The 17,820-nt window shown below is 37.8% G+C and overlaps 1 protein-coding gene across 2 annotated transcripts; it reads left to right on the top strand.

The window, feature by feature from the left end:
- The first annotated feature begins 2,071 nt into the window (after positions 1-2,071).
- Positions 2,072-17,580, top strand: LOC142338666 (uncharacterized). 2 transcript variants are annotated; one of them, XM_075388522.1, is made up of 2 exons: positions 2,072-3,634; positions 16,525-17,580. In XM_075388522.1, the coding sequence occupies exons 1-2, from the start codon at positions 3,170-3,172 to the stop codon at positions 17,503-17,505; spliced, it is 1,446 nt and encodes a 481-aa protein (XP_075244637.1). In that variant the 5' UTR covers positions 2,072-3,169; the 3' UTR covers positions 17,506-17,580. The 2 variants fall into 2 exon arrangements, with proteins under 2 accessions (XP_075244637.1, XP_075244638.1); XM_075388523.1 differs by lacking the exon at positions 2,072-3,634 and adding an exon at positions 5,087-5,122.
- The last annotated feature ends 240 nt before the right edge of the window (positions 17,581-17,820 follow it).

The raw sequence follows: 17,820 nt of genomic DNA, 5'->3' as shown, positions 1-17,820 counted from the left end.
TCACTTATTTGCCCTAGTCGAGACCAAATGTTTATCTGGCAAGATTCTTGCATGTTTCTTTTGGTCAAGTTCTGCTCTCATTCGTTTTTACAGGCGCATTTTACGTCATTTTGCTCACAAATTGCCTGATAAACTGTTGTTGCACGTGTTTTTAAAGGGAAAATTTGAAGCAAAATTTGTAAGCTAAATTTGTTTTATTAATAAACAACAGAAGTTAAGTCTCCTAAACAATAATGGTCCTGTTCCGTTGAGCACTACAAGCACAAGCAGAAAGCATTTCAAAAAAATTTGAATTTTTCTCTTAACTTTGAGGGATTTTCGCAATTTTACTTTTTCAAGCAAAATTACAATGCTTTATTTCTTTCAAAAACGTTTTGTTCTAATATTATTATTTGTTAACATCAGTTGGTTGCACGCTTTCTCATTTCACTTTTTATGTTAACACATCCTGCTTCTTTTGATTTTTTTAATTATGCGCAGAAAATTCAAAGTGATTGCTGTATTGATTGTAAAGTTTTAAAAAAAGAAAAATATAGTGAGACACAACGCAGTCCTCTCATGCTGATTCTGTACGGGCATGATCCAATTATCTGCAACCCCAGACTTCCAACAATGAATTTTTTGCAAATAATTGTAAATTAATTCCATACAATATATCATTTGCAAATTGTTTAAAGAAAAAAACATTAAATTAGAAAGTTTACCAAACAAATATCTTTTTAAATAAATTGTAAGACAAACATATTTTTGTAAATTCCATTGAAGACCCCCCTTACCCAACACTGACTACGAACCCCCCCCCCCCTTACAGCCCCCCCCCACCACCAACACTAAACTCCCCCCCCCCCCCCACCACCACCAACGACACTAACCCCCCCCCCCCCCCAACAACACTAACCTCTTTTGAACAAGAGTGATCAAAATTTCAGTTATTCTGGATCTGATTTCTCGAATTTCTTTATCACTTAATATCCTGTTAGGAAACTAAATTTTCCTGACAGCCATCATACGCATATAAACCCTCCCCAACTTTTCTTTGTACACGGAAATTTGTAGAGTGAGGGACTTTTAAAATTTACTTTCATTCAATTTATTTATAATCGACACGTTGCTAATAGCTATATTGTGGAAAATAGTGACAAATCCGTTTTAAATTTACTCGAGCAAAGTTCTGCAGCTTATTGAACGCGCCAAGAACAACTGAGCCGCTGCGAGAGTTGAGACTCATAAAGCATGACTTAATCGTTCCAGTCTGGGACGATCTGGACAAATAGTGCTTTGACCACACTAAAAACGCTCGGGAAATCAAATTCTTACTGCGGAAGGGTCTGGTCACTGGCAATTTCCTTTTGGAATGATCTGGACGTAGACCTTTTCCGTCTGGGAGGCATTGGGATTTTCAGTATTTTGAGTTGTGGGTTGGGATTTGGGGGGGGGGGGGGGGGGTAAGGAAAGTGTTGTAAGGAAAGTGATCTCTAGGGCAGCTGTGGTCATGCGACCCTGTAACCTTGCACGTTTCATGTTACTTAATTAGTCTGTTTAGTCTAGACCTTTTAACAAGATGCATAAATAAACTCTATTGCAGACTGAAAAACTTCCACCAAAGATAATCAGTTTTATCGACGTCAGCTTAATTTTATGCAAAATCGCAGCAAATGCAATTATAATTGATGACTTTTCTGATACTAAGATAAAAAAGGTTTACAGTGCTACTCAGGGCTTTAAAAGGTGGTTTTGAAGCAGCTTATTACCACTGCGAGTGTGTTTCATATCTCCATCTTTCCCTTTCCCTCATTTTTCTCTAAGGTTTAACCCGCGTTAGTCTTTAACCTTCAAAAGAGTATTTTTGTACGCATATTTGCGCGTAATTAAACCACTTTTAAAAGTCTGAATTCCTTAAATTTCAGCGCCTTTTTTGGACAGATTCGTTTATAATTTGATCGTTAATTGGTTAAAAAAAAAAGCATTGCAAATACTAATTTTTACGCAAGTCAGCTTAGCGCTAAACTTCTCAACTGTCGCGCCACAAAATTATTCCAACACAATTTTTTTTTCATTTATCTAAGATCTGATTGGCTAACAATAAACAGCCTTTAAGTTGAAGAGCACATATTTGCAGAAAGAAATTAGGATTGTAAATTTCGAGTGAAAATCGTTGTAAACAAGGCATAAAATTTCACTATTTACGATTCTACGAGAATACATTTTCATGGATCGCAAATTAAAAACACATCTGTTGTTTTGTTTGTTTAATTACTTCATCAGCCTCAAATATTGATTTTTAAATACTTCGACTGTTAGCTCTTTATAACCTCCGTTTTTTATGTAAAAGGCTGCGAATTTTTGTTCACCATAATTTACCTTTCTTTCGACAATTTGGAATACTTGAACAGTGATTAGCACTGCAAATTGAGCCCAAACCGCGGAAATGTTATCCCATTTTTCCTATCAAAATGCCCAAATTGTCAATTTACGCGGAGAGAGCATCATGAATTTTTCCCTTATTTCCTAAATTCCCGTTCCGAAAAGTAGAATAATTAAGTCATCACTCTTTCCAAGAGAAATTGAACTTCCATATTGTCCCCAAGTTTCCATCAGTACAGCTATATGAGAACATAATACTATTCTCAATGTTTTAAAGTCAACATCTACCATTTTTCTGCAGAACAACATTTTGTTGACTTTGTTCATTTCCTCCTTTTCACTTTTAATTCACTGGCAAAAAGACGAGCTTACTTTGTGAAGAACAACTTTTTGGGGACTTTACTTTCCCTTTATTAGTTTTTACTTAAATATTTACTGACAAAAGGTGAGCTGCCTATCATATGCTTGCTATTGTTGTCTCGATATTGTTATTTTTCAAATATTTTGTTTATTTTTTGTTTATTTGTTTGTTACTTCAGATGTCACTGTCGCGTAAAAACAAATAAAACAAATATGAATAAATTGGATAGAGGAAAAAAACAGAGTGGTGATAATTTATTCTGATTACTGTTTTTTATGTTAATGCTACGCAAAACAGTTCCTTCTATTTTCACCATCGATTTGTTTACTCTTGTTTATTTTGGGCTTTTTAACGATGTTAACTAATTGCTCCTCTAACCTCCCTTTAGTCCTCGCTTTTTTACACTTGAGTTACTTTTAATCTTCGCTTGAAATAAAAAAAAACATGGAAAAATTTAAGCTCGGAGGAATGCCGCCATTACAAAATACCACGACAAATTTCACATTATTTGATGTTGTTACGGTGAATGAAAGTTACCTATATTCAAATTATGAACAAATTTGCCCAAAATTTCCCAAAAACTTTAGCTCTTTTATGTGGATTTTGATCTTTGTAAACGCCATTATTGCTTTTACTGTTAATTTACTAATATTTTTCAGCTATTTATTTTCAAGAAACTATAAAAAATTGACAGTTACCGAGTATTATATCACGTTTCTTTCGTTAATTGATCTTATATTCAGTGGGTCGATAATTTTCATGGGCATTAATGATAAAATCTTGCCTGATGCTTTTGTGAACAGTTGTGTTTTCTTCAGAACTGTTGCAATCACTCACGCTTTTCAGCAGTTCTTATCATGGCTGCTTTATTTTAATATTACATTGGAACGCTATCTCAGCATATGCAAAGTAAGTTTTATACTAAATTCTTATGATAGAAAAGAAAAAACAGCAACAATTTACCAAAATGACAAAATAAAGTACTTTAAGATCGATAAAAGAAGTTCGTAAAGGTCAATGTGCGATCAAACCCCGAATTGACTTCTGATCAGATCATCTCTCATTACAAACTAGGAAATATCATTGCCCATGTTTTTGCGCTCGAAAAACACACCTAGGAAAAATCTTTGAAAACACGACTATAGTGACATGGTCTTATCAGAGGCAACGTCGGTCTCGGACGGTTTGATCAGAGGTCATTTCAGCCTAGAATGATCTATTAAGTGGCCATTTTGGGATGGTACGATTTGATGCAGATGTCAGTTTGGGCTGGGATGGTCTGAGCAGAGGTCAACCCAGCCTCACACTACCTGATCAGAGGTAATTTCCTTCTGGAACGGCCTGATGAGAGTTCATTTCAGCCTCGAACGGCTTGATCTGAGGTCGTTTCCGCCAGGTACCGTGTGATCAGAGGTCATCTTGGAATATGAAAATCTGATCAAAGGTTATTTTGGACTGATATGGTCTGACCAGAGATCAATCTAGTCTCAGACTTCCTGATCAGAGGTCATTTCTGCCTCAAATGGCTTGATTAGAGGTCATTTCCGCCAGGTACCGTCTAGTCAGCGGTCAAATTTGAATTGGAAAATTTGATCAGACGTCATTTTGGGCTTGTATGGTCTGACCAGAGGTCGATCTAGCCTCAAACTTCCTGATCAGAGGTCATTTATACCTTGAACGGCCTGATCAGTGTTCATTTCCGGCAAGTACGATGTAGTCAGAAAAGGCCATCTTGTACTGGAAAAATCAGATCAGAGGTCCTTTTGGGGTGGTATGGTCTAATCAGAGGTCATTGCCACATGCTGTGGTCTAATTAGGGACAATTTGGTCGCAAAACGTCATGATATTCGGTCTTTTCTTCCAACATGGTCGGACCAGAATTCATCTCTTTAAAATTTTGTTCTCTAATCAATTTTTCAAAGAAATAAAACAGCTCTCGTAAAACAAGAAGTCCGTGCACCTAAAATGGTTTTTATTTTATTGTGAGCACAGAAAACCATTGAATTGCATTTTTTGTTGATCTTTTTGCAACTTCAAGTGCTCTATAGTAGCATACACAATGCTGATGTGCATCACATACATCAAATCATATTAAAAATCATCTGAGATAAATATCTTAAGATTAAAGAAATTAAAGATGCCTTGTAAAAATGTCTTTATATATCCTCAATCCAAAGACATTGGTTCTATATTTTTGCAAGCAAAATGTTACTTTATGGTAAATTCTTATCAGATTTTTAGGCAATTGTTTTGTGGGGCTTCCCAGCGCAATGACCTACATCATCCACGCCGGGTGGTTTCCGAAGTCATCTGAGTTTTTTTCAAAAGAGGCAAAATACACGGAATTTCAGCCAGAATTATGCAGAACACTAACTGTTCTCAGATCGTGGTTCTCAGGTTTGCAATTAAAAAATATGGTTGTGGATACGTAGGGGACGTTAGAAGTGTGTGCGTGGGTCTTTGCACGGGGTAAATCAGATGTAAAACTTAGTTTATTTATGTTAATGATTGGCGATTTTCTTCATAGACAAGTTCGTTGCCATTTCCGACATCAATAAACGTCAATTAGTCATCGAAAAATTTTTGACAACTTCGAAACAGAGGTGGGATTCAATACATGCAAAAAAAATCTCGGATACTAACAATAATCAATTTTGCAATGCAAATGAAATACAATTGTGATGAGTTCGAATAGTAGAAAAAAAAGTGGTTTCCACAATTTCAAGTTATGGATTTATCGTGCAAACTTACGCGCTCCTGATCCCCTCTACTTACGGTTTCCTCATAGCAAAGCTAGAATTTGAAGCGCAATTAAAAGGAATTACAAAAGCTATAATACCAAATGTGAGCACAATAAGATATTTTTTAAAAGTTTTGACCGTAAATGGTTGATTAGAATCTACATTACCTACATTCAACCATTTATTTAGTACGGAGTATTAAACTATGAAAGAACAAGTGAAATAATGATCATGAAAATTTGAAAAGAAACAATTTAGTAGAAACTTTAAGAGTGAAACATAAACTATGCACTGCAAGGGAACTCCACTTATACCAAACTTGTAAAGTTCTTATAAAAACACTAAATAGAGAAGTAGGCGGACAAAAAACATTTCTATATGGATATTTTAATGAAGAAGAGGTTAGGTTATTACAATAAGATAAAAGACGAATCCAGTTAAAATTAAGCAAAACAGCCAAAGAAAAAACAAAGATGATTTGTAACCGGATGAGACGACTTACTAATGATATTGTAAATTTAGATAGAGGAAAAATAAACAATTTCTTAAGAATTTTTTTTAAACCGCAAAATTGTTCTCATATGATTTTTGGGACAATTACATATGCGCCACCAAAGATTTTCTTTACTCCTTTTGGTGAAAAATAGGTTAATCAATATTCGATAAAGATAACAGAAGTAATTAAACTTTAAATCTGCTCAACCAAGGCGTCTTTACACAGGCTCGCAGAGTTTAAAAACTGCATACCAAAGCGCTTAAAATCCCCTTATGTATTGCAGGTACGTTTGTGCATGAAAATTCACTCATGAGAAACCAAAAAAATTTGATTTTGTGCATACGGAAGTAAAATTTGTTCGACTCTCATTAATCCGTCAATCTTTGAGTTTGTTTTTTATATTGTTTTTTCCGCATTTCTCTAATATTTTTATTTTTCTGGTTTTCAAATCTGAAATTTTTTGTGCAATCTGAACATTGCAAGCCAACAGATTACTTAATTGGCTTCAATCTTTTTTTCTCATTTGAATTTCTAGCCGTACTGCTTACATCCCAGTGGACTGTGGCTCAGTTTTTTAATTCAAAAACTATTGATGTTGGAGCTGAGCTTAAGGAATAAAAAAATTGCTCAGGAAGTAAAAATTCAGTGCAGAATCAAAACAGATCCAAATAAATGCTTTTGACGAAATCTAAAACTGTGTTCTATTTTTATCCGGATTATCCATCACCTTAGCGAGGAAACTGTGTATAGCAAATCAGAAACAGCCTTGTATGCCACGTCAGCAGCAAAAATGGTTAACAACCTGAACAAAAATAAGAACTCACAATATCTTGTCAATCTAGCAACTCGAGCTTGCACATAAACTCAGCAATAAGATTGTTGAAATAATATAGCCTTGAGCAGTTTATCTGTTACTGCGTCTTGCTAACACCAAACCCTTGAGCAGTATATTTGTTAAGTTTACACTGTGTCTTGATAACAAAAATTTGTCTTGAGCAAAATTCTATCAAATATTTTGTCTTGTATCGAAAACGTCTCGAGCAGTGAATTCAATTTTCCGTGTCCTGATTTCCAATCTTGAACTCGTGAGTACTCTGCAAAAATTGCAACACACACATCAAGGATTAAGTTAGAAACAAATTTTTCAGAACACATCTCAGGCCAATATTTTTGCCTTAGGTTTGTTTAATCAAAACGATTGAACTGGTAAACATATGGAGATCCCGTATTGTGTGATTTGTGGACCCAGTTCAATTGAGAAAAAATGCTAAACTAAGTTGGTTAATTTAGTTAATGCAACGGTAAGTACAGTAGAGCGGATATACAGTTACAAAAGCGAACTGCATAAACGAAGTATCCGGACAGATTTTGTAACCACTCAGAACGAACGGGGCGGTGTAAAACTTTCTTTGTGAAACACAAGGAGAGCAGCCGTTACATTTGGTCCGCAGACCCGGACAGTGAAATGCAAACTGCTGTCCAACTCAACAAGCGAAGTGCCAAAACCATCAACGAATAAAACAAAACTCAACAAGCAATTCAACGACTCAAAGCCAATTAGGCAAAGTGCATTAGAAGTTGAATAGCGAGGCTTAATTAAAGCAAATAAAAAAAGTACTTTAGAGATTCAATCTGCAGTCCCAACGTACAAACGAAGTGACTCCGTCACAGAGTCAAGACATTTTGCATAGACAGATCAGCATTGGTATAAAACGACTCGAAGAAAGACTCAGGACGGCCAGGAGCTAATCAGAAACAACGATAGATCAAGCAAACTCAAGACCATTTATCAATAGACACCGAAGCTTGACGACTCTTATTGCATTCTTCTTCGGAAGCGAGCAAATACTCTTCGTGGTCTCGAATTGTTTGAAAGTTACGAAGCCCAACGATTAAATTTCTTACAAACTTTAAGCATGACGGATCAACATAATCAAATTTCACAATTGACAAGCGACGCAGAACCAACTGCCGCTGAAACTTCACAGTCTGTTAGAGGAGTTTCTCAACGAACTGCTGAACATGGAAACCCAAACAGGGAAAATGATTCAAAGGCCCCCTCTGATAAACGAACTAAAAAGGCAGAAAAACATGCGGCTTTAGAGAAAGACTTTGCATCAAAAATGAGGTTGAAGAAAATTGGATTTGAATTGAAAAAAAAAGAGCTTTAAATGGAGATGCAATTTTTTGAAGAAGAAGGTGCACTGAAACTGGAATACGAGAAAGAAGATCTTGACGCAAGAGCATCAGATTCTGATGATAGTGCAGCCCCTAGTATTCGAAGCAGATCACCATTCAACCTGAAAACCCCGAAGAATAAAAATGTGTCCGGTTGGCTCGATAACTCGAATAAGTTCTCAAACTTGCACGATTATAGTTTCGAGCGTGCGAAAACCAGGATCGACAACATTTATCCCATGGTAAGCTTCAATCAAGAAGGTGTACTTAAATCACGGTCACCCAGTGGAGAGCGTGCCAGCGCAGCCCGGGAACAAGACAGTATTAAGCGCAATAAACCAAGCAGTAGTATTCAGTTTCCTAAGTTGAAGTTGAGTTCTTTCGACGGAAACCCCCTAGAGTGGCCGGAGTGGTCGAAAATGTTCAAGGCAACGGGCTATTTGGGAGAGTTCTACGCTCACGCGTGGGAACTACTGGGACGGAAGTTTGGGCGACCTTACCTAATTGTCGACGCTCAGCTTAACATATTGCGCAAACAACAACCAATTCAAAAGCACGACTCAACGGCTATAATTAATTACTCAATAACAATCAGCAACTTAGTTAGTGTACTGAAGCAATACAATTATGAGGGCGACCTGCGTTCAAGTTCAACACTGCAAGTTGCTAATGAAAAACTGCCCCCAAACTTGACAGAAAAGTGGTTATTCTTCGTTGACGAGTGTCAGGAAAACAGACCCGATCTCAATCTCCTTGAAAAACGGTTAGCTCGAATGGTATTTGTCCATGAAGGAATACCATCAACCAAGAGTGAACAAAAGGAAGATGATCGACCAATAGCGGACAAGGAAAAACGATTCGTAGAATTGTCAAATGTTAGTGCGAGTTCGATTGCGAACGAAACGAAGCAAATGCAGAACAACAACTGTCCACTAGCGGATGGCACTCACAAAACATGGAACTGTCCAATATTTAAGAATATGAGTGTCACCGATCGCTATGCAGCAGTGAGAAAACAACGCATATGTTATGGATGTCTGGGGAAAGGGCATGCAATCAAAGATTTTAAAATCCACCCGTGCGGTATAAGTGGATGTACCAAGAGCACAGCAGACTGCTACACTCAGAAAACCAAATGGACGTGGGTAGTCACGCAGTTAACGTAAGCGCAGCAACAATCAACCAGAGTAACCAAGTTACTAGTTTTCTTCAAATAGTTCCGGTATCGGTTCAGAGCGGTGGTAATAGGTTGACTACCTATATTTTCCTCGATAGTGGGTCAACAGTATAATTCATCGATCAAAGTGTCAAGGATCAACTACAAGCCAAAGGTACGGATGTTACCTTGAACATAGCTGGAATACATGGGACGCAAGATTTGAGGACAGAGAAGGTTCCTATCACAATAAAGGGACTACATTCAAATGTGCATTCGATTGAAGCGTTTGCACACCCATCAATCTCGTTGGGAAACACAACGTATGATTACAAGGAACTGAAGAACAACTTCAGACACTTGAATGTCCATCCTGATGGAAGTAGGCATCATACATGGACAAGATTGCTACGAAATTCAACGTCCATTGGACTATAGGATTGGAACACGAAGTGAGCCTTTGCTGTCTTAACAGAATTAGGATGGGTAGTCAGTGGTCCCATGACAGGCAAGAAAATTCAAAAAGTTTTTCATTTCGCCTCCACAGAAGATGTGAAAGCGGCCAAAAATATACAATCATGGTGGGACATAGAAACTTATGCTTCCAAAATAAATGTTGTAAGTCAATTTTAGAGAGCACAACAAAGTTTACGGGCGGGCGGTACGAAGTGGGCATGCTCTGGAGTGAACCAGAACCCAATCTTCCAAACAACTACTACTCGGCCCTTGGTCAGCTCTACTCAGTGGAACGAAGATTCCAACGAGACCCAAATTTAAAAGAATTTTATCAACAGTCAATTGATACAGATGTTGAAAAGGGATTTGTGAATATCCTCGGTAAATCGGTAGTCAAAGGGACTTTTGGAAAGGAATGGTATTTGCCTCACCATCCAGTACTAAACGCCAACAAACCGTGTAAAGTTTGCCGTGTTTGCAACGCTGCTGCAAAATACAAGGATATATGCCTAAATGACAAGTTGTTAGCCGGACCCGATCTACTACACGGATTGATCGGAACAATATTCAGATTTCGAAAAGGACCAATAGCCTTAACAGCAGATATTGAATCAATGTTTCTGCAAGTGCAAATTCCTGAAAGGGATAAAAGCTGCTTGAAATTCTTGTGGCGACCAACAATGAGCGAACCTGTGCAAAGTTACGAGTATCAACGTCATGTTTTTGGAGCAAAGAGTTCACCAACATGTGCCAACTACGCTCTGAATCGAGTAGCCAACGATAGCGAGGACGAGTTCCCAATTGCAGCAAAAACAATCCAGAACAACTTCTACAGGGACGATTTCATCAAGTCAATCGAAACTCTTGAAGAAGCAATCAAGGTTTTCAAACAACTGCAACCTCTTCTCTCAAAACATTGATTTGAACTGAAGAAGTGGATCACCAACAGCGACGTGGTAACCAACGCCAACCCAGAGGACTTGAGATCAATCAGCAACACAAAGCAGGTTGAAGTGGAACCCGGCAAGAAAGGTTCCTCCGTGCTTGGCTTCAGTGCAGGATTACCGATGATAGTCTACAGGTTTGTAGAGGTACAAGCAAAGAAGTTGAGAACCCAATCAACCAAAGGAAGATCTTATCTCTAATTTCTTCAGTGTTTGATTCTCTTGGACTGTTTGCACCATTCAGTGTTCATATGAGACGACTACTGAAGAGCATCTGGACAATGGACAACACTGGGACAACTCAGTGGAACCTAACGAAGAAGATGAGTTTCTGAAAAGGAAGGACCAGCTTCCAGAAGTAGCAGGAACCAGCATTGATAGAAGATACTTCGGCACAGCCAAGGACAAATGAGAACTTTGTGTGTTTGCCAACACATCTGAAGACACAATGTGCGCAGTGGCATAGCTATCTTCACAGCCCAAAGAATACTCAGCAAGCTTAGCATTTGTAATCGGAAAGAGCAGAGTTGCACCAATGCGACACCTTTTCATACCACGCTTAGAACTTCAAGCAGCAGTGATGGCGGTGAGACTTAAAGAACAGATAGTGAAAGAATACGTAACGAAGATTCACAGTTGTAACTTTTGGACATACTCCACTACTGTTCTGCAATAGATTCATAGCTCAAAAGGTGTTTGTTGCAAACAGAGTGGCTGAGATTTTGGATAAAACTAATGTTTCACAGTGGAATCATGTGAGTGGTATTAACAATCTAGCTGACATCGGCACACGAGCGATCAATATTGACGAACTTAAGAGAAGTGAATGGCTCACCGGGCTGGCCTGATTGAAGCAACGAGAGAACGAATGGCCTGAACAGGTGAATTCAACAATTGCTTCAGACGAACAAAACGAACAAATGGTCTTCTCAGCAAAGATTGAAGAGAAGAATCCGATGATTCAATGGGGACGATTGAGCAATTTCAATCGACTAGTAATTATAATGGTATACGTACAGCGTGTATTTAGAAAACACAAACCGGCAACAAAAACACTAAGTGTTGAAGAAAAAGAGGGTGCACAAGCAAGCATCTTCAGACTATTGCAGCAAGAACAGTTTGGTGAAGAGATGAAATCTCTCAAGGCTTGAAAGGAAATTCCAAGAAACAGCATAATCCTCCAGTTTTCACCATTCATAGAGCAGCAAGGACTTATTCGTGCCCAAGGCAGAATAGGCAAAAGTCAGTTGAACTTCGAAACCAAGCATCCAATACTGTTTCATTGAAAACACCATGTAGTTGAATTATTGTTGCAAAATGTACATAAGAATAGTCACCACGAAGGTACTGAACATGTCAGAAACATAGATCAGCAGAAATTCTGGATCCTGGGCATTCGAAATACTTTGAGATCGATCAAAAACAAATGCATTAGATGTTGAAAGGGAAGAGCCCAAACAAAGGCTACAGTAATGGCTGATCTACCTGAAGAACGATTAGTCGCATCAACAGTGTTCTCGAATGTGGGCGTAGACTATTTCGGACCATTCACAGTAAAGATTGGTCGAAGAAACGAAAAGCGTTGGTGCTTTCTATTCACATGCCTTACTGTACGAGCGGTACACAAAGAGATTGTACCAAAACTAGACACTGAGAGTTGTCTGAGCGAAATTATGCGATTCATTGCTCGAAGAAGCAAACCGGCCAAAATGATTAGCGATAACGGGACAAACTTCATTGGAGCTGAAAGAGAACTGGCAGAGTATTTGCATCATGGAACAAGAGGCAAATTGAAGAGCATCTGATTCAACAAGGTATCAGATGGAAGTTCATCCCACCTGCCGCACCACATGTTGGAGGAGTGTGAGAAAAACTGGTTAGGAGTTGCAAGAAGGCAATGTATGCAGTGTTGGGCAATCGATCAGTCACGGAAGATGTTCTGTCGACCACGATGTGTCTTGTTGAACAACCGCTGAATAAAAGACCGCTGACAACGGTCAGTTCTGATGCTACCAATTCAGAAGCTATTACTCCAAACCATTTCTTACTTGGCAACAAGAACCTTTGTTTACCGTATCTATCAGGTGCAGAGCATATTGTTGATCATAGAAAGCTCTTCCGACAAACACAAGCTTACGCAGACTTAATCTGGGACAGATTCCGTAAAGAGTACTTGCCAACGTTGAACAGTCGGAATAAATGGCATGGCAGACCACAAGGGACAGAAATCCTCAGCAGGGTGATCTTATGTGGTTTGTTGAAGACAGTGACAAACGTGGATATTACAATCTGGGTCAAATAACCGAAACATTTGAAGGTTTCGACGGAGTGATTCGATCAGCGAAAATCCGAACCACAGTTGGATTCTACAAGAGGCCAGTAGTGAATCTCGCTCAAGTACTACCAACTGGCGGTGATGTTTTCACGGAGGAAAACAGGGCCATCGATGTCGGAGCTGTGCTAAAGGAATAACAAAAATGCTTAGGAAGTAAAAATTCAGCGAAGATTCAAAACAGATACAAATAAATGCGTAGGACGAAAACTATTACTATGTTCTATTTTTATTCGGACTATCCCTCCCCTTAGCGAGAAAACCGTGTATAGCAAATCAGAAACAGCCGCGTATGCCACCTCAACAGCAAAAATGGTTAACAACCTGAACAAAAATAAGAACTCACATATCTTGTCAATCTAGCGACTCGAGCTAGCACATAAACTCAGCAGTAAAATTGCGGAAACAATATAGTCTTGAGCTGTATATCTGTTACTGCGTCTTGCTGGACCAAACCCTTGAGCAGTATATTTGTTAAATTTACACTGTGTCTTGATAACAAAAATTTGTCTTGAGCAATATTCTATCAAATATTGTGTCTTGTATCGAAAATGTCTCGAGCAGTGAATTTAATTTTTTTTGTTCTGATTTCCAATATTCAACTCGTGAGTACTCTGCAAACATCGCAACACACACATCAAGGATTAAGTTAGAAACAATTTTTTCATTCCACTTCTCAAGCATATATTTTGCCCTAGATTTGTTTCATCAAAATGATTGAACTGGTAAAAATTTAGAGATCCCGTATTGTGTGATCTGTGGACCCAGTTCAATTGAGAAAAAATCCAAAACTAAGTTAGTTAAATTAATTAATGCAACGGTAAGTACGGCAGAGCGGATATACAGTTACAAAAGCGAACTGCATAAACGAAGTATCCGAACAGATTTTGTAACCACTCAGAACGAACTGGGTGGTGTAAAACTTTCTTTGTCAAACACAAGGAGAGCAGCCGTTACAATTGCAAAATAGCTTAAGTAACTAAAAAAATTATGAAGTGTTGAGCATTTCGAAGTTTTGAATATAGAAAATGATAAAACACACCTCAAAAGTTTGTGATGAATTTTGTGAAAACATTATAATTTCTGGCTTGGTTGTCATCATCAAACGCAAAAAAAACAGATTTGCATGATTCAATCGATCGAAATTATGAATAGATGTTCTACACACGACTATTATTAAATTGCCGAATTTTTTGAAACACCAGCAGAAATATATCAAACAATGAATACAAAAATTCAAAGGATTTGGAAAAAAAGTTAAGTTTTCATTTAAAAGTCAGCATACTGTCATACTTTCTATGAAGAAACGGAAAAAGATGCTTTGCCAATTTGCCTAGAGCGTAATTACTGGTTTACCATTTCGTTTTGACGTATTTTTATAGAAGATTAAAAATTTAGCTTTTAAAAATCTCGCTAATTTTGAAATAAAACACTATAACACTATAACATCAAAAAAACTTTCCTCCGGTATCTATAGAACAATTTCAAGAGGTTTATTTGCTGGAAAGAAATCCTCGGGCAAATTGAAAACTTTTCAGCAAAAAAAAACTGAAGAAAACAATCTTTTTTGTTCTTTTATATTCAAATGTTGCGTTCACAATTTGGTCGAGGGAAGGTTGTTATGTTGACGGATAGCATGATTGACAATTGAGAAACAGTGAATGCTTTCAAAAACTTAAAAAACTATCTTTTTTGGGTTTTTTGTTTTTTTTTCGGGATTTTTAATTTTCGGTCATTGGCACGCAACAGGTAATGCAAGCTGCCGTCCTACCATAAAATTTAATCGAAAAACTTTTCCCCTGTGTCAACCTAAAGAAGTTGGTTCCACAAAAAATATTAAATATTTTCTTTGATCAGGATACCAACGCTATCAATCGCAAAAATTGGAAGAAATGCGTTGGTGAATGTGGTGACTAGTTATAAGAATTGTGTTGAACGCTGCAACATAATTACTCTTACTTTTGTTCATTTTCATCTGTTTTTGTTTTCTTACAGACAAACTTCTTACGCATTAGTTGCTTAAAAGCTATTCGGTTTTTAAGATTTTGAGACCTTTGATGACAGCAGTGGCAACAATCTATTTCGTTACAATCTATTTACAACACTTTTTGCGTTAAAAAAGCCGTATGTTAACCGCAAAACTAATTAAAAAAGGAAGTTTTATGACAATCATTCTTGTCAAATTGCGCAGCTATTGAAGAAATCCTAACTGAAGATTAATTGCATAACTTAATCGGAATTCCGCTGATTGACTAGTTGTTGATTAAGAAGACTAATTGATGAATAGCACTTACTCATGGCGCAGTTCTTGAGCAAATTTGGAATCCCAAATGAATCCTATGTAACCAACAATGAAAACACCAAAACAAGTTTTTAGGTTAATTGAAATTTCTTGAAGGTTGCCACAAAATTGATTTAATCTATAACCAATGTAAACACAGAAACAATATACAACAACGGCATTATATTCACAAGGTTTTTCAATTGACTCGAGCGATTAAAAAATTGAGCGCCGATAGTAGTGATGGATGTTTGCATTCTGGAAAAAGTTTGAACTAAATATTCGTGCTTTCTTGTATTTCCAACCTCGATTACTCGGTGCTAGCCTTTAAAATGTTGCTTGACAAATTAAACACTGACAAATTCGAGTATTAAGAATCGCCAAAAAATTTTTCCAAGTAATGCGTTGTAAAGTAGTGACCGGTGGCGGAATGGAAGATGTGGCTCCAAAGACGGCAGTGGTTCGAAATCATGCCAGGCCGTTGATTTTAGCACGAATTGCTATGAATACCGCGAAAAAAATTCTACCGCTTAAGTCATCGCGTTTCTCACAAAAACGCACCACTTTCAGAGAACTTGCCGCTAAAAATACCGTCATTTTGCGATGACAAACATTTGTTTTCACCGCTATTCACAGCAAATCATACGTTATTTCTCTGTAAAACCTGGACATGGGTTGATTACTTTTTTTGCCACCTTGAGTTTTTCGTGGCCACTTGAAAGTGAATGCTTTAGAAGATCTTAAAACAGCCTCAGTGCCACATATAGATAATTAGGAATGAGCAGTCTTGTTTGGGTCCAGGAAAAAACCCCACGTAAAAGAAACACATAATTTTAGATAGGAAATAAACCCTCGGAAATAAACCCCCATTTTAAGTTTTAATTTTGGTCTGTCGTGATAATTTGTTCGGTTGTGCTTCATATCAAGTCAACAGGCCGCTAAGGCATGACCATGACCCGCGAGGCATGGCCATACGCGCGAAAAGTGCAGCTAGTTAAAAGTCAACTGGAGTTCGTTTCCGTGATGGTTTATTTCCTATCTAAAATTCAGTTGGGATTTTTCTACGGGTTTTTTTCAAAAACCGGTTTTGTTTAACAGAACACAGAACTGCTCATGTAGACGGGAGACAAATAGAAAAGTCTGTCCTTTTTTCAAATATTTTTATTTATTTTTAGCATTTGGAGTAAAATTTGTTTATTTTTGAGTTAATTTCAGCCTGTCTTGCACGGAGTTGTTTACAAGAAAGAGTCAATTCTGAAAGTTGTCATCGGAATGATCTCACTCTCAATCATCCTTTCAATTCCCGTTCTTAAATCCAAATGCGCTGAAGGTCACGACCCAATGTTTGGCTACTACCTGCTGGTCCGGTGCTTGCTGGCTTTCCTCAACATATTCACAATGGTCTTCACATATCACAAAATATCAAAAAAATTACACAAGCTTCATTTGAAAAGAATTGTAAACTTAAACGCAGCCGCGGCCGCAAAAACCCGAGACATATTACAAAAGACGACTTCGGCACCCAACAGCCGACAAGTTTCCGAGCTGTTGGCAATTCAACCCGTCTCAAACGCCCCCCAAATTGACACTGCTTCGACTTCAGTCGCGAACTCTGCCCTGAACCCACAGGGTGATAATTTTTCCGAGCTAAGGCTGGACTTGCCCGAGGATAACTTAGTAGCCAAATCCGAATTTCAAATCCAGTCGCTTCGTCAAATCGAAAATGGATCCACATATCGTCGAAACCAAAGTTTCCCCAAAACGTCAATCGATAAATCGGATGTAGAAGGGAAAAACTTGCGGGTTTTATTCCGAAACGCGCTGAATGACCTGAACAAAAACGGGAGAGATAGTTTTCCTGGTTATATTCGGGAATGCAAAAGACGTCGACACGAAAAGCGAATGACGACCATTATGTTTATTGCAACTGCATGTTTCACAGCATTGGTAATACCGCAATGTATTTCGAGTTTTCTCGAGTTCTTCTGGCCGATTGAGTGGAAAGTCGAACAAAAGAACTGTTATCGGATGCTCGAAAGCGTGTCTGTTTGTCTGTTCAATCTTCACTTTTCGGTTAACTTTTTCATCTACTTATTGGTGAACTCGTCCTTCCGAAAGCGACTTGCAAGGCTGTGCAGATGTCGAAATGATGACTTGAACGAACTGGGCGGAAAATTTATAGAAACAATTCAGTGAAAATTCAGATTTGTTGTGCAGAAATATTTCATTTCGTCGCATATCGCGTTTTTGACATGTGTATAGATACTTGAGTTCGAGTCAATTTTCTAAGACACATGACTTAATATCGGTAGCTGTAAACGTGTGTAAAATTGTAAAATCCAATTACAAAAAAAGGGAATTTATTCAGTTTTGATTTCATCTGTATCTACTGTCCATTTCTAGCGTAATGTTATCTTTAGACACAGCAAAAAATAGAGACGAAGTTTTGCGATAGTTACGAGAAATCTTTACCGAAAGGTTCTCGAAAACACGATCTACGACGAAACGTTT

This window comes from Convolutriloba macropyga, chromosome 4 (assembly GCF_964194025.1).
Source record: "Convolutriloba macropyga chromosome 4, txConMacr16.3, whole genome shotgun sequence".
Lineage (NCBI taxonomy): Eukaryota > Metazoa > Xenacoelomorpha > Acoela > Convolutidae > Convolutriloba > Convolutriloba macropyga.
This window is presented reverse-complemented; position numbering and strand designations above follow the sequence as displayed.

Bases quoted from the DNA above. Each gene is read 5' to 3' on its own strand.
- LOC142338666 (XM_075388522.1), top strand. From the start codon at position 3,170: ATGGAAAAATTTAAGCTCGGAGGAATGCCGCCATTACAAAATACCACG. The intron at 3,635-16,524 runs GTAAGTTTTATA...AGTTAATTTCAG, and splicing joins GCTATCTCAGCATATGCAAA to CCTGTCTTGCACGGAGTTGT.